The sequence below is a fragment of the Rattus rattus genome, chromosome 10 (genome assembly GCF_011064425.1).
Source record: "Rattus rattus isolate New Zealand chromosome 10, Rrattus_CSIRO_v1, whole genome shotgun sequence".
Lineage (NCBI taxonomy): Eukaryota > Metazoa > Chordata > Mammalia > Rodentia > Muridae > Rattus > Rattus rattus.
In genome coordinates this window covers 75881808-75906062 of record NC_046163.1, presented here as the reverse complement: position 1 = coordinate 75906062, position 24255 = coordinate 75881808, and the positions used below count along the sequence as shown (strand labels likewise).

The following is a 24255-nucleotide window of genomic DNA, read 5'->3' as shown; positions in this document are numbered from 1 at the left end:
GGCCCAATTGCCCATTTTTATAGCAACTCACAGCTACCTGGCTGTTGCCAGATAACTGTTGTGCAATGCATAAAAGGAATGGTAGCATTCCTCTATTTCTATTTTATTAAAATGGAAACACTAGAAAGATGTGATGGTGAACTGGAATATGGTTGTTCTGAACATTAGCTAATTACTGCTAAATTTTGAGCAATGTGACTCCGGGAAATCTGAGAGAATGGGCATGGATGAGCCTTAGCAGAGTTGGCTGCTTTCTTGCTGTCCAGGGTCTGTGGAACCATCTGTGGGTAAGAAGGTGAAGGTCCTGAAAATAAGTTGGAACATCTGTGTGTTGTTTCCCTAGAGCTACCTTAGATGTAGATCCCTGTGGTCTTCATCACAATTCAGGCAGAGTCTGTGTGGCTATCAGTCCTGAAGGATGAGAACCTTTTCTCTTTGAAGTAGGAATATGGATACATGATTCACTTTGTCATAGGCAATATCAGATTTTTAACTCTAAAGCTGTCCTCTGTTTATCCACACTTTATGCCAAATCCTTACAGCAGGCACTGCAATTAAACAGTGGTTATTATACCACAATATATGAAGAGTTTTGTCACTATGTCCATACCTTCTTGGAGACCTTGGCAACTTACTGTTAGTATTAGGGAGTCTCTAACATAACAACCTTAAATATTTAACCTTCCATTTAGAAATTACTGATTAGATTGAGGCCCAGTATCTATTAAATATATCTGAGTTAGAAAGTCTGTGTTTGTTTAATTATCTGTTCTAAAATATATCTAGCAAATAAAAGAGTACATTGCAACTTAATGCCTACAGAAAAACAAAGACTGAACATATCTTTAAGGCTGTGGTCTTTAACATTCTTACTGCTGTAAATCTTTAAATTAATATTAAAATTATTATTTAGCAAGGCAGAGTAACAATTGGAGCCCCTAAATCAGGATCTTCTAAAATGATGAGACAGTGAGGTGGGAACTGCCCATAAAAAAGATGGTGAATAATCATGGGACTCTCTAATCAAGATGGTGCTGAAGTTACACCATGTGACCACTCTTAGCTAAGATATTGCTGAGGCAAGAACACTACCTGTTGTGGGAGATACCCACATTAAGCTCATGATGCCTGGGACCCCTAATGACAAGGAAAACAATCTATCATGTTTCAAAGGAACCATGTCTCAAAGGGTGAGGCTATAGCCTCTTGTGGGCCCCTGTATAAGTACTGAGAGGCGCCGAAGCCCGTTTCTTTAGCACAGATACCTCATAGTGTCATTTTTGCAACTATTCTAAGTACTTCTCATTCTCCTTATCTCTTTGCTGTTTCTTACCTTTCCTCCTTCCTTGAGGAAGGATTTCCAACCAGTATTTTGTAAACTGGCATGACCCAATATGAACCTACTTAATATCCAGAAATTAGATGCTGCCAACAATATTAAAGTGAATGCTATTTATAAATTCAAGAAAAATGTATGTTACAGTCACTGGCTCAAGGTGGAAAAGAAAATGACCTAGAATTTCAGGCAGAGATGAATAAATCTGCAGCTGTTCCCCCATTCTCAGTCTCAATTCTGTATAATAAAACCAGGTCTATTTTTTATCATAAAACAGAGGATGGAATGATATACAGATATTTCCCAGAAAGTCTGCCATGGATTTCTTAGGTTCAGGTATGATGGGGACAGCCCCCTGGGAATTTTTTATACAAGTTAAGTGAGGATGTTTTCGTAGACAGACAGATTGGATCCAAAAATTACAAAGACTGCAGGGTCAGCAGTAGGACCTCATGTTCTCCTTTTATGAAACCATACTATCTCATATATGTCTGAAAGATACTGACTTTGTAACCACAATACTGGTGCCCACAGACTCATTAGAGAATGGTGGTTAGAAGATATTTAAAAACTGACCTCGATATCAAACCAGATACACTTAAACTAATAGAAGAAGAAGTGGGGAAGCATCTCAAACATATGGGCACTGGAGAAAATTTCCTGAACAGAACACCAATGGCTTATACTCTATGATCAAGAATTTACAAATGGGATCTCATAAAAATGCAAAGCTTCTGTAAGGCAAAGGACACTGTTCTTAGGACAAAATGACAACCAACAGATTGGGAAAATATCTTTACCAGTCTTACAACTGATAGAGGGCTTATATCCAAAATATAGGAAGAACTCAAGTAATTAGACTGCAGGGAGAAAAGTAACCTTATTAAAAGATGGGATTCAGAGCTAAACAAAGAATTCACAGCTGAGGAATACCGAATGGCTGAGAAACACCTAAAGAAATGTTCAACATCTTTAGTCATAAGGGAAATATAAATCAAAACAACGCTGAGATTTCACTTCACCCCAGTGAGAATGGCTGAGATCAAAAACTCAGGTAACAGCAAATGCTGGCGAGGATGCGCAGAAAGAGGAACACTCCTCCATTTTTGGTGGGATTGCAGACTGGTACAACCATTCTGAAAATCAGTCTGGAGGTTCCTCAGAAAACTGGACATTGAACTACCTTAGGACCCAGCTATACTTCCCTTGGGCATATGCCCAAAAGATGCCCCAACATATAACAAAGACACATGCTTCACTATGTTCACAGCAGCCTTATTTATACTAACCAGAAGCTGGAAAGAACCCAGATGCCCTTCAACAGAGGAATGGATACAGAAAATGTGGTACATCTACTCAATGGAATATTACTCAGCAATCAAAAACAATGACTTTATGAAATTCATAAGCAAATGGATGGAACTGGAAAATATCATCCTGAGTGAGGTAACCCAATCACAGAAAAACACACATGGTATGCACTCGTTGATAAGTGGATATTAGCCCAAATGCTTGAATTACCCTAGATGCACAGAACACATGAAATTCAAGAAGGATGACCAAAATGCAAATGCGTCACTCCTTCTTTAAAAGGGGAACAAGAATACCCTTTACAGGGAATAGAGAGGCAAAGTTTAGAACAGAAGCAGAAGGAATCTTAGAAAGGACTGAAAGAGCTTGAAGGGCCTTGAGACCCCATATGAACAACAATGCCAACCAATTTAGTAGTTCTCTGATGGAACTTTTGGGATCACTTATGTGTACAACAAGATGAACTTTCAATCATAAATATCATTTCTGAATTTCAAGACTCATAGAAAGGTCAATTTAGGTAATTAATACATTGAAAGCCAGAATTCTAACAATTGGTTTTCTTCATGAGAGCTTCGTTCTGTGAATTTATGTCTATAAAATATATTTGTAAACCCTTGCTGATATAATATTTTCTGCTTAATATACTATAATTTTCTACATTAATAAGAAATTGTGAGTAAATTTGATTTAAAAGACTAAAAGTAATAGACTTGATGCTCTCTCAAGGCATTATGTTTTAAAACAAAACTGAAAACAACAAACAAAAGGAACCTGTTTCAAATATAGCATCTATTAGTATTCTAGTGATTGATCTGCAATGTTGAAACACAGCAACCAGAAAGGAAAGCAAAATCATAGCAAGTGGATTAATTCAGGATAAACCAACAAACCAGAAGAGAGGTAGGTAGGGTTTGTGCGTGTGTGTGTGTGTGTGTGTGTGTGTGTGTGTGTGTGTGTGTGTGTGTGTGTCTGTGTTTGTGTGTGTGTGTGTGTGTGTATGTGTGTCGTGTGTGTGTGTGTGTGTGTGTGTGTGTGTGTGTGTGTGTGTGTGTGTCTGTGTATGTATGTGTGTGTTTTGTGTCTATGTGTATAAGTATTTCCTGCATATTCATAGATATACTTTCATTATGAGAGTAATACGTAGAACAAAGCTCTACTGTGAGCAAGTATAGTATGATGTACAATATGAAGCACACAGTATGAATATCAATATTTTGTCCAGATCTAAAGTTGTCATATTAAGTCTTCAACCCTCTCTTCCTATAATAGTTCCACATAGGATTTTTTGGTAGACCAAAGGCTACGTTCCTTGAAATGCCAATGAATTTATACATAAAACTCAGACACACACTCAAGCTAATGCACACAAACTCAGAAAACCTCAGGGTTCCGTGGATCACCATATATATTCTTCATAATTCCTGTCTAGGATTTTCCAAAGTTATCAAATTTATGCTTTGGGGACAGGTTTTTTTTGGCATCATCAATCACGAATTAAATATACAAATGTTTGCATTCCAGCAGGAAATGTATAGTAATTACAACAATGCAGTAGTAATAAAAGAGTTATATTTATTGATAATTTTGTCAAAAAAGGATTTGGTTTCAAATTACGAAATTACTCTATAATGTTCAAAGACTAACACCACAATAAAATTCACAGTGAATGCATACCACAAATTCAAATATTCCACCAAGATAAACTATATAAATCATATATAACAGGTTTGTGTAAGAATAGTTATTATTTTAGCTTAAATGTTTATATTTTAAAATATTGTTTAATAAGTTTGAAAATGAAATTTATATCATTAATAATTAGTGGTGTCAGATTAAGTTTAGGTGAAAATTTTTTCATAGTTTCTATTTAATATAACTACTCATGATGAATAATAGAGTCACTTCTGAGTAAAATATTTCCAACTAATATCAAGCACATGGCTACCCTGTGGGAATTCACTTTTAATGACTTAGGTTTCAGCACTGTTTAAATTCTTATAACTATATTTCTCTTTTTGAATTAATGTTTCTTGATAAATACACATAAAGCAATTAGCCTATCAAGTTAGTCTGGTGCATGGATCTATTTAGTTCAAGGTTTGAACTCGTACTAAATGATTTGCTCTATTGTTTACCTTTGTAAGGTTTACAGTTTGAATTCTATGCTGTGTTTGAAGATATGATTTCTGTGAAGACATTTCCACCTCCTTTACATTAGTAATGTTCGTCTCCTGAATGGATTCTCTGGTGACCTTGAAGAGATAAGGACCAGGAAAAGAATTTCCCACATTCATTGCATTTATATGGCTGCTTTTCAGGATGGAATTTTGATGAACTTGGAGAGTTGAAGAACAGGAAAAAGACATGACAACTTTTTTCATTCATGGAGATTACCTTTTCTATGGATTCTGTAGTGAACTTGAAAATGTCATGATTGATTAAATGATATTCTACATTTATTGTATTTGTAATGATTGTCTCCAGTATATATTCTGTGGTGAACTTTAAGATCTTAAGACTGTGTATAAGATTTGCAACATTCAATAAATTTTTAAAATTTTCTCCAGTATGGATTCTGTGGTAAACTGAAGATTTGAGGAATATGTAGATGATTTCCTAAACTTATTACATTTTTAAGGTTTGTTTTCAGTTTGGATTCTGTGGTGAACTTTAAGATGAGAGGAAAGAATAAAGAATTCCCCACATTCATTTCATTTGTAAGGCTAATCTAGAATATGTAGTCTCTTGTGATGTTTAAGATTTGAGGAGTGTGTGAAAAACTTCCCACATTCATTACATTTTTAAGGTTTGTCTCCAATATGTCATCTTTGGTGACTTTTAAGATTTGAGAACTGTGTGAAAGATTACCCACACTCAGTACCTTAGTAAGGTTTGTCTCCTGTATGGATTCTGTGGTGAAGTTTAAGTTTTGAGGACTGTGTGAAAGATTTCCCGCAGTCAGTACATTTGTAAGGTTTGTCTCCACTATGGATTCTATTGTGAAGTTTAAGACTTGAGGAGTGTGTAAAAGATTTCCCACATTCAGTACATTTGTAAGGTTTGTCTCCAGTATGTGATCTCTGGTGAATTTTAAGACTTGAGGACTGTGTGAAAGATTTCCCACATTCATGACATTTGTAAGGTTTGTCTCCAGTATGGATTCTGTGGTGAATTTTAAGACTTGAGGACCGTGTGAAAGATTTCCCGCATTCAGTACATTTGTAAGGTTTGTCTCCAGTATGTGATCTCTGGTGAATTTTAAGACTTGAGGACCGTGTGAAAGATTTCCCACATTCATTACATTTGTAAGGTTTGTCTCCAGTATGGATTCTGTGGTGAATTTTAAGTTTGAGGACTGTGTGAAAGATTTCCCACAGTCAGTACATTTGTAAGGTTTGTCTCCAGTATGTGATCTCTGGTGAATTTTAAGACTTGAGGACTGTGTGAAAGATTTCCCACATTCATTACATTTGTAAGGTTTGTCTCCAGTATGGATTCTGTGGTGAATTTTAAGACTTGAGGACTGTGTGAAAGATTTCCCACATTCATGACATTTGTAAGGTTTGTCTCCAGTATGGATTCTGTGGTGAATTTTAAGACTTGAGGACTGTGTGAAAGATTTCCCACAGTCAGTACATTTGTAAGGTTTGTCTCCAGTATGTGACCTCTGGTGACTTTTAAGACTTGAGGAGTATGTAAAAAATTTCCCACATTCAGTACATTTGTAAGGTTTGTGTCCATTATGGATTCTGTAGTGTTGTAAGGTCTCTAGTATGTGATCTCTGGTGAATTTTAAGACTTGAGGAGAATGTGAAAAGATTTCCCACATTCATTACATTTGTAAGGTTTGTCTCCAGCATGGATTCTGTGGTGAACTTTAAGTTTTGAGGAGTGTGTAAAAGATTTCCCACATTCATTACATTTGTAAGGTTTGTCTCCAGTATGGATTCTGTGTGAATTTTAAGATTTGAGGAGTGCGTGAAAGATTTCTCACATTCACTACATTTGTAAGGTTTGTCTCCAGTATGGATTCTATGGTGAACTTTAAGACCTGAAGAATTTGTAAAAGATATGCCACATTCATTACATTTGTAAGGTTTCTCTCCAGTATGACTTCTGCAGTGAACATGAAGGTTTGAGGAATTTGTAAAGGATTTTCAACATTCATTACATTTGTAGAGTTTATCTCTTGTATGGATTCTGTCCTGAGTTTTAAGTCTTGAGAACAGCATAGAGGATTTCATACATTCATTATATTTGTAAGTTGTTCCTTGAGTAGAAATTCTGAAGTGAGTCTTAAGATCTGAGGACTGAGTTCTCTCAGGAGGAGTATCTGGAGTTTCCTGATCTGTTTCAGGAGTGAAACAGATGTGTTTTGCAAGCAGATCATTTCTATAATAAGATATTTCACAGTCTTCACTTCCAGGTCTGGAGTCCCAGAATTTCTCTCTATGTAGAGCTGAAAGGCTATTACATGTATATCTTTGTGTTATTATCTTCTGAATATAGTCCTGTGTAAATACCGTTGGAAATAGCTTCTTAGAATGATCACAATTCAGAGCTGAAATTAATGAGAAAATGTCATTATATGACACTTTGCAATTGGTTGAAAATAATATATATGCATAATTCATGAAATAGTACCAATCTGAGGATCGTGGCAAAATCATACAACAATGAACTATGCCAATTTTTGTTCCAAAGGCATTATTGTCATAAACATATATTAGGAGATATTCATGAAATCTATAATATTTTATTTATGATTTTAATCAATAATAACACGATGGCAAATACATCAACAAGGGTTATTTTATTCATAAGTTTTATTTTTATTTTTTAACCTTTTCTATAGTACACAATTTATACCCTTTTAGGACCACACTCTAACTCTTGCACATTACATACTCACTCACACTGCCAGTAGCAAGAAAATATCTGGATCCCCAACACCCAACTGCACAACATCACCCATTCTTTGAGGCTTCAAGTTTCTTGAGGGTTAGATGCATCTTCTCTAACTAAGTACAGACCCTGCAGTTCTCTGCTGTATATGTGTTAGTAAACTCACTTCAACTGGGGAAGGATGGCTGATTCGGGGAGAGACCTAAGGGGTCCAGGTTAGTTGAGACTGCTAGTCTTCCTAAAAGGGTTGCCATGATCCTCCATTTTTTGAGGTTTTAGCTTCTTCATCATCAGGGTCACCAGCTTCTGTCCATTGGTTGGGTGTAAGTACCTGCATCTGACTCTTTCAGCTTCCTGTTGGGTCTTTAAGAGGGCAGTCATGAATGGCCCCTGTTTGAAAGCAAACCATAGCATCCTTAATGGAGTCTAAACTTGCAGTCCTCAGTCCCTTTGCTTTGGACCCCAATTTGAGTTTATCATTTGCCCACCTTTTTCCTCAGCCTCTTTTCCATTTTTTACTCCACGGTTCTTTCAGAAAAGAACTATACTGCATCAGAGTTTGACTGTGAAAGCAAACTCATCACTATATTTGAAACCCTGTCTTTCTACTGGATTTGGGCTCTATAATTTCCTTCTCCCCATAGTAGGGTCTTTCATCTGAGGTCTCTCCTTTTGAGTCCCGGGACTCTCTCACATCCCTGTTATTTCATATATTCTAGAGTGTACCACCAACTCCTACCTCCCAAGGATTCTCATTCCCATTCTTTCTGCTGGACATCAGGGTTTCAGTCCTTTCGCCACACCCCAATATCTTTTGAGTTCAACTCTTCCTCTCATCACCTAGGTCCTTCCCTTCTAACAACTGTGATTGTATTCCTTTCCCATCCAAGTGGGATTGAGGCATCCTAACTTAGGCCTTTCTGCTTGTTAACCTTCTTGAGTCCTATGGATTTTATCCTGAGTATTCTGTATTTTTTTACTAATATCCACTTATTAGTGAGTTTCGCTATTCATGCCCTTTTGGGTCTCAGTTGCCTCACTCAAGATGACATTTCCTAGTTCCCTCCACTTGCCTGCAAACTCATTAGGTCTTTGTTCTTAGTAGCTTAGTAGTATTCCATTATGTAAATGGGATATAACATTTCGAGAATCAATACTTTTGTTGTGGGATGCCAAAGATATTCTGTTGTGCCTCCTGCTTCTGCTTATCATAAACAAAGCTACTATTAACATAGGAAACATGACCCCTGTGACATGGAGTGGCATCTTTTGGGTATATGCCCAAGAGTGATACAGCTGGGTCTTCAGGTAGATCTATTTCGATTTTTTTGAGGAACTGCCAGATTGATTTCCAGAGTGGTTGTGCCAGTTTCCAATCCTATCAGCAAAGGAGGAGTGTTCCTTTTCCCTACATACTGTCCAACATATGCTGTCACCTGGAATTTTGTTCTTATCTATTCTGATTGTTATAAGGGTTGTTTGATTTGCATTTACCTATTGACTAAGGACATCTTAAACAAGTACAAATTCTGAATGTGCATAAGATCACATTATAAAAGTGTATAAAACTACATTTGAAATTAAAATAAGAAATTCTGGACCTGACCTTTGAACAGATACACATTACTTAAATGATACTTCGGAAATCCCAGTTCTGCACTCTTCCACCTAAATCTCTGGAGGACTTCTGCCATCACAACCAAGTGAGATGCCAATGCCACACACCCCTAATTGCTGGTCCCCTGGAAACCACAACATACATGATGTCTGCCCTATCTACTCTCTGCTACATGTCCAAGTCCTCATGCCTATCTGCAATTCCAGATGAATCTATCAGGAAACAGCCCTTATGCCTACATCCCTGGGGGCTTTCACAGACCTAATGCAACTCAATTCTGCCTGAAATGACAGAATCCAGGAGGACTGACTAAAAGATCTATGTATATTCCTAGAGTCCTGCTGCCATAAGAGACCTCCTGGCATGCCAAAACAAGCAAACTACCATTTGCTAAAGGACAAGTAATAGTACAATAAAATAAATGGGAAATTAAAGTACCACCAGAACACAGTTTTTCTACTACTTCAAGCAATATACACACTAGCAAATTTATGGTACAAAAATAAAAGTTTATATCTAGTGTCCATCTCAGCACAGAGCTTACGCTGTCCCATGGCCCTCCATGCCAACTTACTGACCAGAAAGAGCTTCCCAGGAGTGCTCTCACTCCTGAACCCACCTGGAAAACCCTAATTTGCTCTAATAATTGTCAGAAGATTGACACACATGGAGCTCACAGGGCACAGAATCTGCAGAGCAGCCTGGGACAGGATCCTTCCTGGCTTCGTCTGCACCTTGGAGTTGGGACTGTACCACAGACCCCTATAGCCAGGCAATGCATGGAAAGAGCTGGTCACCCAGAAATGCTCTCACCCTGAAGCCCACATGTGGGACTACCACTTTCATTCCAGTGGACCTCCAAAAGGGACGTGCCCAGAGAACACAGGGCACAGGAACTAAAGAGCAGTCTGGGACAGGATTCTTCTAGTCTCTACCTGTTCCCAGCAATGGGGTTGTCCTAAAGACCTCTGTAACCAAATCCTGTCCAGAAAGAGCTGGTCTCCCAGGATGGCCCTCATCCTAGGCCACACATAGAACTACAATTTCAAGGGACTTGCCAGAAGCACAAAGGTCACAGGAACTGCAGAGAATCTTGAGAATGAATCGTGACAGTATATATTTGTACCCAGAGCTAAGGATGTCCAGCAACACTTTTAATCCAAATCCTGCACAAAGAAACATGGTTTCCCAGTGGTGCCCTCACTCCAAAGATCACAAGCTCACAGGCACACAGAAGGCACAAGCTCTGTCAGATACAGAAGATCAACACCAGAGATATCCAGATGGTGAGAGGGAAGCACAAGAAACTAAGCAAGAGAAACCAGTCTACTTGGTATCGTCAGAACACAGTTCATTAACCACACAACGTCCTGGGATCCAACAACACACCAGAAAAGCAGGAACTGTATTCCTTTCTTTTTTTTCTCCATCTTTATTAACTTGGGTATTTCTTATTTACATTTCAATTGTTATTACCTATCCCGCTTTCCAGGCAAACATCCCCCTAATACTTTCCCCTTCCCTTCTATATGGGTATTCCTCTCCCTATCCTCCTTCCATTACCACCCTCTCCCCAACAATCCTGTTCACTGGGTGTTCAGTCTTGGTAGGACCAAGGGCTTCCCTTCCACTGGTGCCCTTACTAGCCTATTCATTGCTACCTATGCAGTTGGAGCCCAGGGTCAGTCCATGTCTTTTGGTAGTGGCTTAGTCCCAGGAAGTTGTGGTTGGTTGGCATGGTTGTTCATATACTATCTCAAGACCCTTCAAACTCTTTCAGTCCTTTCTCTGATTCCTTCAACGGGGGTCCCATTCTCAGTTCAGTGATTTGCTGCTGGCATTCGGCTATGTATTTTCCATATTCTGGCTTTGTCTATCAGGAAAGATCTACATCCAGTTCCTGTCAGCGTGCTCTTCTTTGCTTCATCCATCTTATTTAGTTTGGTGGCTGTATATGTATGGGCCACATGTGTGGTAGGCCCTGAATGGGCATTGCTTCAGGCTCTGTTCTAAACTTTGCCTCCCTATTCCCTCCCAAGGGTATTCTTGTTCTCATTTTAAAGAAGGAGTGAATCATTCACATTTTGGTCATCCTTCTTGAGCTTCACATGTTCTGTGCATCTATGGTAATTGGAGCATTTGGGCTAGTATCCACTTGTCAATGTGTGCATTCCATGTTTGTTTTTGTGAAATTAGTTTACCTTACTCAGGATGATATTTTCCAGTTCCATCCATTAGCTTTTGAATTTCAAAAAGTCATTGTTTTGATAGCTGAGTAATATTCCCTTGTGTAGATGTACCATATTTTCTGTATCCATTCCTTGGTTGAAGGGCATCTGTGTCCTTTCCAGCTTCTGTCTATTATAAATAAGGCTGCTATGAACACAGTGGAGCATGTGTCTTTGTTACAGGTTGGAGCATCCTTCGGGTATATGCCCAAGAGAGGTATAGCTGGGTCCTCAGGTAGATCAAATTTTGGAGGAACCTCCTGACTGATTTCCAGAATGGTTGTATCAGTCTGTAATCACACCAACAATGGAGGAGTGTTCCTCTTTTTCTACATCCTCACAAGCATCTGCTGTCACCTGAGTTTTTGATCTTAGCCATTCTGACTGATGTGAGGTAGAATCTCAGGGTTGTTTTGATTTGCATTTCCCTAATGACTTAAGATGTTGAACATTTCTTTAGGTGTTTCTCAGTCATTCAGCATTTCTCAGCTGTGAATTCCTTGTTTAGCTCTGAACCCCATATTTAATAGGGTTATTTGTCTCCCTGCAGTCTAACTTGGTGAGTTCTTTGTATATATTGGATATGAGCCCTCTATCAGTTGTAGGATTGGTAAAGATATTTTCCCAATCTGTTGGATGCGACTTTGTCATAACAAAAATGTCCTTTGGCTTAGAGAAGCTTTATAGTTTTAAGAGATCCCATTTGTCAATTCTTGATCTTAGAGCATAAGCCACTGGTGTTTTATTCAGGAAATTTTCTCCAGTGCCCATGTGTTCAAGATATTTCCCCACTTTTTCTTCTATTAGTTTGAGTGTATCTGGTTTGATGTGGAGGTCCTTGATCCACTTGGGCTTAAGCTTTGTACAGGGTGATCTGCATTCTTCTACATGTTGACCTCCAGTTGAACCAGCACGATTTGCTGAAAATGCTATATTTTTCCATTGGATGGTTTTTGCTCCTTTGTCAAAAATCAAGTGACCATAGGTGTGGTAGTTCATTTCTGGGTCTTCAATTCTATTCCACTGGTCTATCTGCATCATTCTGTACCAACACCATACAGTTTTTGTCACTAATGCTCTGTAATACTGCTTGAGTTTAGGGATTAGTTAATTCCCCCAGAAGTTCTTTTATTGTTGAGGATAGTTTTAGCTCTCTTGGGATTTTTGTTATTCCAGATGAATTTGCAAATTGTTCTGTCTAACTCTCTGAAGAATTGGATTGGTATTTTGATGGGGATTGCATTGAATTTGTAGATCGCTTTTGGTAAAATGGCCATTTTTACTATATTAATCCGGCCCATCCATGAACATCGGGGGTTTTTCCATCTTCTGAGATCTTCAATTTCTTTCTTCATAGGCTTGAAGTTCTTATCATACAGATCTTTCACTTGCTTGGTTAAAGTCACACCGAGGTATTTTATAATATTTGGGTCTATTATGGAGGGTGTCGTTTCCCTAATTTCTTTCTCGGCTTGTTTCTCTTTTGTGCAGAAGAAGACTACTGATTTATTTGAGTTAATTTTATACCCAGCCGCTTTGCTGAAGGTGTTTATTAGATTTAGTATTTCTTTGGTGGAACTTTTGGGATCACTTAAATATATTATCATATCATCTGCAAATAGTGATATTTTGACTGCTTCTTTTCCAATCTGTATCATTTGATGGCCTTTTTTTGTCTGATTGCTCTGGCTAGAACTTCAAGAACTGTATTGAATAAGTAAGGAGAGAGTGGGCAGCCTTGTCTAGTGCCTGATTTTAGTGGGATTGCTTCAAGTTTCTCTCCATTTAGTTTAATATTAGCTACTGGTTTGCTGTATATGTCTTCTACTATGTTTAGGTATGGGCCTTGAATTCCTGTTTTCCAGGACTTTTATCATGAAGGGGTGTTGAATTTTGTCAAATGGTTTCTCAGCACCTAATGAAAAAATCATGTGGTTTTTATCTTTCAGTTTGTTTTTATAATGGATTATGCTGATGGCTTTCTGTGTGTTAAACCATCCCTGCATCCCTAGAATGAAGCCTACTTGATCATGATGGATGTTTGTTTTGATGTGCTCTTGGATTCGGTTTGGAAGAAATTTATTGAGCATTTTTGCGTCGATATTCAAAAGGGAAATTGGTCTGAAGTTCTCTTTCTTTGTTGGGTCTTTGTGTGGTTTAGGTATAAGAGTAACTGTGGCTGCATAGAAGGAATTTGGTAGCGCTCCGTCTGTTTCAATTTCTTGGAATAGTTTGGATAGTATTGGTATGAGGTCTTCTATGAAGGTCTGATAGAATTCTGCGCTGAACCCATCTGGACCTGGGCTCTTTTTGGTTGGGAGACTTTTAATGACTGCTTCTATTTCTTTCGGATTTTTGAGGTTGTTTAAATGGTTTATTTGTTCCTGATTTAACTTGGGTACCTGGTATCTCTCTACGAAATTGTCCATTTCTTGCAGATTTTCAAGTTTTGTGGAATATAGGCTCTTGTAGGATCTGTTGATTTTTTGAATTTCCTCTGGCTTTGTTATTATGTCTCCCTTTTCATTTCTGATTTTGTTAATTTGGACACACTCTCAGTGTTCTCTCACTAGTCTGGCTACAGTTTTATCTATCTTGCTTATTTTCTCAAATCACAAGCTTTCGGTTCTCTTGATTCTTTGTATAGTCCTTTTTGTTTCTACTTGGTTGATTTTAGCTCTGAGTTTGATTATTTCCAGCCTTCTACTCCTCCTGGGTGTATTTGCTTCTTTTTGTTCTAGAGCTTTTAAGTATGCTGTCAAGCTGCTGATATATACTCTCTTCTGTTTGTTTCTGCAGGCACTCAGAGCTATGAGTTTTCCTATTAGCACAGCTTTTATTGTGTCCCATAAGTTTTGGTATGTTGTACCTTCATTTTCATTAAATTCTAAAAAGTCTTTAATTTCTTTCCTTATTTCTTCCTTGACCAGGTTGCCATTGAGTAGAGCATTATTCAACTTCCATGTATATGTGGGCATTTTCCTTACTGTTATTGAAGACCAGCTTTAGCTCTTGGAGGTATGATAGGATGCATGGGATTATTTCTATCTTTCTGTATATGTGGAGGTCTGTTTTATGACCTAATATATGGTCAATTTTGGAGAAGGTACCATGAGGTGGTGGGAAGAAAGTATATATTTTTGTTTTAGGATTGAATGTTTTATAAATATATGTTAAATCCATTTGTTTCATGACTTCTCTTAGTCTGTATATGTCTCTCTTTAATTCCTGTTTCCATGATCTGTCCATTGATGAAAGTGGAGTGTCGAAATCTCCTACTATTATTGTGTGAGGTGCAATGTGTGCTTTGAGCTTTATAAGGTTTCTTTTATGTATGTAGGTGCCCTTGTATTTGAGGTATAGATATTTAGGATTGAGAGTTCATCTTGGTTGATTTTTCCTTTGATGAATATGAAGTGTTCTTCCTTAAAATTTTTGATGACTTTTGGTTGAAAATCAATTTTATTCGATATTAGAATGGCTACTCCAGATTGCTTCTTCAGACCATTTGCTTGGAATGTTGTTTTCCAGCCTTTTACTCTGAGGTAGTGTCTGTCTTTGTCTCTGAGGAGTGTTTCCTGTAGGGAGCAAAATGGTGGGTCCTCATTGCATATCCAGTTTGTTAATCTGTGTCTTTTTATTGGGGAATTGAGTCCATTGATGTTGCAAGATATTATTGAATAGTGATTGTTGCTTCTTGTTATATTCATGTTTGGAAGTGAGATTATGTTTATGCTTGTCTTCTCTTTGTTTTGTTGCAAAACGATTAGGTTTTTGCTTTTTCTATGGTGTAGCTTGCCTCCTTGTGTTGGGCTTTAACATTTATTATCCTTTGTAGGGCTGGATTTGTAGAACGATATTGTGTAAATTTCGTTTTGTCATAAAATATCTTGGTTTCTCCATCTATGTTAATTGAGAGTTTTGCTGGATACAGTAATCTGGGCTGGCAATTGTGTTCTCTTACGGTCTGTATGACCTCTGTCCAGGATCTTCTGGCTTTCATAATCTCTTGTGAGAAGTCTGGTGTAATTCTGATAGGTCTGCCTTTATATGTTACTTGACCTTTTCTCTTTACTACTTTTAATGTTCTTTCTTTGTTTTGTGCATTTGGTGTTTTGACTATTATGTGACTAGAGGATTTTTTATTCTGGTTTCATCTATTTGGAGTTTTGTAGGCTTCTTGTATGTTTAAGGGCATCACTTTCTTTAGATTAGGGAAGTTTTCTTCTATGATTTTGTTGAAGATATTTCCTGGTCTTTGGAGTTGAGAGCCTTCACTCTCTTCTATACCTATTATCCTTTGCTTTGATCCTCTCATTGTGTCCTAGATTTCCTGTATGTTTTGGGCCAGTAGCTTTTTCCGTTTTACATTATCTTTAACAGTTGTGTCAATGATTTCTATGGAATCTTCTGCTCCTGAGATTCTCCCTTCTATCTCTTGTATTCTGTTGGTGATGCTTGTATCTACAGCTCCTTGTCTCTTTCTTTGGTTTTCTATATCCAGGGTTATCTCTCTTTGTGTTTTCTTTATTGCTTCTATTTACATTTTTAATTCCTTCATCTGTTTGATTGTGTTTTATTGTAATTATTTCAGGGATTTTTGTGATTCCTCTCTGTAGGCTTCTCCTTGTTTATTTATGTTTTCCTGCAAACCTCTAAGGGAGTTCTTTATGTCTTTCTTGAAGTCCCCCATCTTCATGGTCAAATGTGATTTCAAATCTAGATCTTCCTTTTCTGGTGTGTTTGGATATACATTGTTTGCTTTGGTGAGAGAATTGGGTTCCAATGATGCCATGTAATCTTGGTTTCTGTTGCTTGGATTCCTGTGCTTGCCTCTTGCCATCAGGTTGTCTCTGGTGTTTCCTTGTTCTTCTATTTCTGACAGTGGCTAGACTGTCCTATAGGCCTGTGTGTCAGGACTGCTGTAGACTTGTTTTTTTTTCCACCCAGTTATGGGAACAGAGTATTCTGCTTTCAAGTGTGTAGTCTTTCCTGTCTACTGGTCTTCAGCTCTTCCTGTGGGCATGTGTCCTGAGTTCACCAGGCAGGTCACTTGGAGCAGAAAAGTTAGTCTTACCTCTGTTCTCAGGCTTGAAGTTGCTCCTCAGGGTGATTGTGAGGGCAGCAACCAGATCGCCTTCCTCGCCTTTTCTCGGGTCCCTGTGCACAGGGGGCCCAGATGGCACCAGGCGTTTTCCTCTAGTGTCAAAAATGTCAGCAGAGTGTAGTCTCTTCTGGCATCCCAGGTGTGTCTGCCCCTCTGAAGATTTAGCTTTCCCTCCCATGGGATTTGGGTGCAGGGAGCTGTTTGACCAGGTCACTTCACATTCGTTCGGTATGTGGACTGCATTGACCTGCAGCTTGAGTGCCCCTATCTTCCTGTTCCCAGAGGCCCTATACAGTTCTCTCTTGGGCCAGGGATGTCGGCAATGGTGGGCAGTACTTGCAGTCACTCTTTCTCTGCAGACTCAGGAGTGCCCACCTGTATGGGCCATGAGCTCTCTCTCCCATGTGGTTTGGGAGCAGGGAGAGGAATTGGATTTCAATTACATCTCATAATGAGGATAGAGAACTTTACATAGGACATATGTAACTAGCTTAAGGAAATATAAGGGAACACAGGTAAACAATGGAAGCAATTAAAGAGAATACACAGATATGCCATAAAGATTTTCACGAAAACAAAAGTGAACACATGAAGGAAATGAAAGAAACCATCGAGGACCTGAAAAAGGGAAGTAGAAACAATGAAGAAATTAAAATGAAATGAAATCAGGGAGATGAACAACTTTGGAATAACCTCAGGAAACAAATATGCAGGCATCGCCAAAAGAATACAGGGTATTGAAAAGAGAATCTCAAAGGAGAAGATACCACAGAATTATATTGACACAACATTCAAAAAAATGTAAAATGCAAAATGCTGCCAACCCTAAACACTCAGGAAATTCAGGACACAATGAGAAGACCAAACAGAAGAATATTAGGTATAGAAGTGTACAAAGGTTTCCAAATTAAATGGCTAGTAAATATCTTCAAAATTTTAGAAAAGAAAACTTCCCTAATCTAAAGCAATAGATGCCCATGAATACAAAAGAATCTTGCAGAATTCCAAATATATTGGACCAGAAAGGAAATCCCTTCCATCAAATAATAGTTAAAACGCAAAATGTACACACACACACACACACACACACACACACACACACACACACACACACACACACAAACAAAGAATATTAAAAGCAGTAAGGGAAAAATGTCAAGTAACATATAAAGGCAGACATAATCAGAATTACACCAGACTTCTCAACAGAGACTGAAAAATAGAAGATCCTTTGCAGATATCATAGAGACCCTAAGACAACACAAATGCAAGCCCAGGCTACTATGTCCAGCAAAACACTCAATTAACATATATGGAGAATACAAGACAATCCATGACAAAACCAAATTTACACACTATCTTTCTGAAAATGCAGCCCTAGGGAAGATAAGAGACGAAAAACTCAAACACAAGGAGGAAAACTACACACAGGCAAGAGCAAGAAATTAATATTATTTCAACAAACACAAAATGAAGAATCAACAAAACATAAATCTACATCAAACAACAAAATAAAAGGAAAAAATCAGAATCCTTTATATCTCTTAACACCAATGAACTCAATTCCCTGATAAAAAGACATAGTCTATCTGACTGGATACATAAACAGGACCCAACACTTTATTACATACAGAAAATTCACCTCATTAACAAAAATAAACATTACCTCAGATTAAAAGGCTGGACATAATTTATCCAAGCAAATGGACCCAAGAGACAAGCCGGAGTAACCCCTCAAATATTAAAAATAAATAGACTTCCGACCAAAAGTTCACAAGAAAAGAAGGAAGGACATTTCATGCACATTTATGAATATGTTACCAAGATGAACTCTCAACTCTGAACACCTATGATCCAAAAGCAATGGGACTCACATTTATAAAATAACTTTCATGAAGTCAAAACATACATTGTGCCACACATAATAATAGTGGGAGACTTCAACACCCCCTCTCATTATTAGATAGATGATGGAAATAGAAACTAAACAGATACATGGGGAAAGTAACAGAAATTACGAAGCAAATGGATTTAACAGATATGTATAAAAATTTATTGCTAATACAAGAATATACCTTATTCTCAGCACCTCATGTTACCTTCTCCCAAATTGATCAAATACTTGGTCACAGAAGAGGCCTTAGAGATGTAAGAAGATAGAAATAATCCCATGCATCCTATCAGATCAGCATAGACTAAAGCTGGTCTTCAAGAACAACAAAAATGACAGAAATTCCACATATACATGGAACTTGAACAATGTTCTAATCAAGGATACATTGGTCAAGGAAGAAAAAATAAAGAAATTAAAGACTTTTTAGAATTTAATGAAAATGAAGACAAAACATACCCAAATTTAAGGGACACCATGAAAGCAATGCTAAGAGGAAAACTCATACCTCTGAGTGCATCCAAAATGAAATTGGGCAGAACATACACTAACAGCTTAACAGCTCACCTGAAATCTCTAAAACAAAAATAAGCAAATATGCCCAAGAATAGTAGAAGGCAGGAAATAATCAACTCATGGGCTGAAATCAACCAAATAGAAACAAAAAGTACCATATTGAGAATTAACTGGTTCCTTAAGAAAATCATCAAGAATAATCCATTTGCGAGACTAACCAGAGGGCACAGTGACAGTATCCAAATTGATAAAATCAAAAAATGAAAAGGATGACATGACAAAATAAACAGAAGAAATTCAAATAAATTATCAGATTCTAGTACAAAAGCCTATACTCAACAATTGGAAAATAAGATTTAAAGAACAATTTTATACGCAGATATTAGGTACCAAAATTAAATAACCACTGAAACAGTCCCATAACTCTCAAAGAAGAAGAAGAAGTCATTAAAAGTCTTTCACCAAAAAGAGCACCAGATGAGTTTAATGCAGGATTCTATTAGACCTTCAAAGAAGACATAATGTGAATACTCTCTAAAGTACTAACGTAAACACAAATAAAAGGAACAGTATCCAATTAATACTGTGAAGCTACAATTATCTCTTACCTCAACTTCACAAAGACACTAAAAAGAGAGAGAAATTCAGACAATTTCCCTTGATAATATCTGTGTAAAAATACTCAATAATTCTCCCAAACCAAATCTGAGAACACATCAAAATGATCATTCTCCGTGACCAAGTAGGATTTGTCACCAAGAATGAGGGATGATTCAATGCACAGAAATCCAAAAACCTAACCTACACTATAAACAAACTCAGAGAAAAAAGAGCACACAAACATCTCATTAGATGCTGAGAAAGCATTTGGCAAAATTCAACACCACTTTATGATAAAAGTCTTAGAAAGACCAGGAATTCAAGGTCTGTAACTAAATAAACTTAAAGCAATACACAACAATCCAGTAACCAACATCAAACTAAACAGAGAGAAACTTGAGGGAATCCAATTACAATCAGGGACAAAGAAGGCTGTCCACACCCTCCATACCTATTCAAGATCATGTGTGAAATTCTAGCCAAGGGAATTAAACAACAAAAAGATGTCAAAGCAATAGAAATTAGAAAGTAAGAACGCAAAATATCACTATATACAGATGCTATGGTAGTATACTTAAGTGACTTGAAAATTTCCACCAGAGAACACCTTCAGCTGCAAAACAACTTCAGCAGAGTGGCGGGATATAAAATTAACCCAAATAAATAAATGAATAGCCTTCCTCTACTCAAATAATGAATGGGATGTGAAAGAAATTAATCAAAAGACACCCTTCACAATAATCACAAATAATATATAATACTTTGGTCTTACTCTAACCACACACAAAAGATACCTCTGTGACAAGGAAATGGAAGAAGACCTCAGGATTTAGAAAGATCCCCCATGCTCATGGGTTGGCAGGATGAATATAGTTATAATTGTTATCTTCCCAAAAGCAATCTCCAGCTTCAATGCAACCAACATCAACGTTCCAACCAATTCTTCACAGAGTTAGAAACTGCAATTTGCAAATTCATTTGGAATAACCAAAAGCCACTGATAGTGAAAAATATATTCAACAATAAACTTCTCGGAGAAACAAAATACCTGACCTCAAGCTGTATTACAGAGCAATACAAAACACCCTGCTTGGAATAGGTACAGACACAGGGAGGTTGATCAGTGGAATAGAAGACACAGAAATGAACCATCATATCTATGGTCCCTTGACCTTGATAAATGTGCAGAAACCACCAAATGAATAAAAGACAAGATTTTCAACAAATAGGTGCTGGTTCAACTGGAGGTCACAAGGAGAGGACTGCAAATTGGGCCATTCTTACTGCCTTGTACAAAGCTCTTGTCCAAGTGGATCAAGGACCTCCACCTAAAACCAGATACACTGAAACTAATAGAAGAGAAAATGGAGAGAAACCTGAAACAAATGGGCACAGGGAAAATTTTTTTGAAGAGAAGACCAATGGTCTATGCTCCAAGATCAAGAATCAACAAATGGGACCTTATAAAATTCCAATACCTCTCTAAAGATAGGTCACTCTCAATAGAACAAAATGATAACCAACAAATTGAAAAAAAGATATTCAAAGAATTCAAGAATTTAGACTCCAGAGAATCAAATAAGCCTATTAAAAATGGAGTACAAACCTAAACAAACATTTCTCAATTGAGGAATATAGCATGGTCGAGAAGCACCTCAAGAAATTTTCAATATCCTTAGTCATTAGGGAAATGCAAATCAAAACAACCCTGAGATTCTATGTCACACCAGTCAGCATTAAAATCAGAAACTCAGGTTACAGCAGATGACTGCAAGGGTGTGTAGAAAGAGAAACACTCCTTCATTGTTGGTGGGATTGAATGCTGGTACAACCACTATGGAAAACAGTCTGGTGGATCCTCTTAAAGCTGGATAAACACACACACACACACAAACACACACACACACACACACACACACACACACACACACACACACAGGCATATAGCCAAGGTATGCTCCAAGGTAAAACAAGCACACATGCTTCACTATGGCCAGAAGCTGGAAATAACACAGATGTCCTTTGACAGAGGAAAGAATAGTGAAAATATGTTACAGCTACACCATGGAGTACTACTCAGCAATCAAACACAATGATTTCTTGAAATACTTAGGCCAATGAATGACACTAGAAAATTTCATGCTGAGTGAGGTAACCCAATCCCAAAAGAATACACAGGATATGCACTCACTGATACGTGAATATTAGCCCAATAGCTTGGAATACACAAAATAACATTTACAGACCACATGAAGCCAAAATGTGGATTGTACATTCCTGCTTACATAGTGGAACAAAATACTCACAGGAGGAACTATGTAGATAAAATGTTTAGCAGTGTCTGAAAGAAAGGCCATCCAGAGATTGTTCCACATGGCAATCCTTCCCATATACAGTCACCAAACCCAGACACTACTCCCAATATCATGAAGTGCATGCTAACAGGAATATGATACAGATTTCACATGAGAGACTGTGCCAGAACCTGACAAATACACAGGTGAATACTCACAGCCAAACAATGAACTGAGAATGGTGTCATCAAATGAGGAGTTGGAAAACTGGTGTGTAGGAGAAGAAGGGGTTTGTGACCTCAAAGGAGGAACAGAAACATCAGCCAACCAGACACCACTGATCACACAGGGACAGAACCATCATCACAAGAGTATACAAGGATGGACTTTTGGATCCACAGGCATATGTAGCAAAGAATGGCTTTGTCAGGCATGAACTGGAGGAGAGACCTTACGTCCTGTGAAGACTAAATAAATGCCACAGTGTAGGGAAATGCCATGGCAGAGGGGAGAGAGATGTGGTTGTGTGAGGGAGCACCCTCATAGAAGCAGGAGGAGGGAAATTGGGATAGGGGAAACAGGGAAAGGGGATAACATTTAAAATGTAAATAAAGAAATATCCTATAAAAGAAAAAAAAACAAACTGTGTGTGTCAAAGTTTATTCACATATGAATGCTACTGAATGCTTATTGCAAAGACATTTAAGATTGAAGAATCCTTATGTTAAATGTAAAATCAAGATAAAAGTACATAACATGTTAGCTATAAATAAGATAATAATAAATGTATAAAAATGTAATACCCTGACTGATTAATGGAAGTCAGGCCAAAACACTAAGAGGAGTTTTACACATCTCTGTGGTGAAATGGAAATAATGGAAGAAAAATATTCTTACCCACAGAAAGCAGGTTGTTGTAATTCTCCCACATGACATCTCTGTACAAAGCCTTCTGAGCAGAGTCCAGACAGTCCCATTCCTCCTCAGAGAACTCTATAGCCACATCCATGAAAGTAAATAGACCCTGAAATGAAAATTACCAATATTCACCTCATGTCCATTGACCAAGTTCTATATTTTACCCAAGGAGAGATTCATTGATTATAGAACTTGGTGTGCTATAAATAACTAGTATGTATTTTTGATAAATTATGGTGTGAATGAAAGAATATTGGGAATTCTTTGCAAAGATGCGATATGCTATCCATTCTCAACCTATGGGTGGTGATCGCCTAAAGTACCAGAAAACAGAGGTATTTACATTATGTCTTATACAATAGTAAAAGTGCAATTTGAGGTAGAAATAAAAATAAAATTATAGTTGGGATCACCAAACTTTAAAGAACTCAATTAAAATGCTGAAGCAGTAGGAAAGCTGAGAATTACTGCACTAGGGACTCAGATGCAACATTCATGAAACATGAGCCTTTATTTCAGGCAAATAATGAAACGAGTGACTCTCTGTGGAATTATACATTCACTTTTGCCAGCATGTACATTCACCTTGCTATCAGAAACTTTATAAGATTTTCAGATTACATTTTCATATATATAATATATACTGAAAACCAGACTGGAATAAGAAAATACCTGTCTTTAGAACACCATTGACATCAATTTTGAAAACTTAATCCTAAGAGTCATATGAGAAAAAATAGTGCTGTAATGTGAGTCAGCATAGGAAAGTTTGGAAATTTTGGCAATGAAGTTTCTGTAAGAATACTCAACTTTTCCCATAATCATGCACACATTTACCTGACAAGAATCCATCTTTCCTTTCTCCTTCAGAAGGGAATATCTCACAGAAGTTCACATGTCACTTTCCACAAGTCACTCTGAACTTAGAGGGAGCAGGTCCTCTTCTTCCTTTTAAAACTGAAGAGCAGAAAGCAGGAATCAAAACTAATCACACACTGTGACTTTTGCCAGAGAAGATATGGGGAAATAATGATCTTCTATAGGCAGAAATAAAACAAAAGATTTTCTTGTTCTGAATTTAGGTGCTGTTTTTCTAGAAAATGTTGTATTCTCTACCGACCTGGAAATGTGGCTGCAGTGACCTGCTATAAACCTAATTCAGGCAGATCAGAATTGTAAATGCAGGCTGAGCAGAGCTGTCAGTTCAAGCTGATACACTTTCTTTCCTTACCTTTATCTCAGATGGTTTATCAAAATTAAATGGAGGCATCTCTTTGCAATAATTGCCAGAATCTGTGAGGTGACCCCAGCTGCAGTTATTTTTCATACCGGGTATGCATTAGAGTTGATTGAGGCTGAGAAAACCAAGTAAAGCAGTGCCTGTCTCATAGAAGTCTAAAGAGAGATAGTACTTTTGGAGTTTAGGTCCTGTTCTAAGAGGCCATGATGTTGTGGTTTTGAAGGAAGACACATGCTTGTATTTTCTCAACAGTTTCCTTTTAGCAATGACATCTCCTGTTTTGAATTC

General features: G+C 37.6%; 1 protein-coding gene across 1 annotated transcript; it reads right to left on the bottom strand.

The window, feature by feature from the left end:
* Nucleotides 1-5532: 5532 nt before the first annotated feature.
* Nucleotides 5533-24054, bottom strand: LOC116910943 (zinc finger protein 2 homolog). The gene is given in 6 exon segments (XM_032914682.1): nucleotides 5533-5990; nucleotides 5993-6425; nucleotides 6461-6603; nucleotides 6606-7211; nucleotides 22707-22833; nucleotides 23959-24054. Coding segments are annotated over 6 exon segments (1863 nt in total).
* Between the last annotated feature and the right edge of the window lie 201 nt (nucleotides 24055-24255).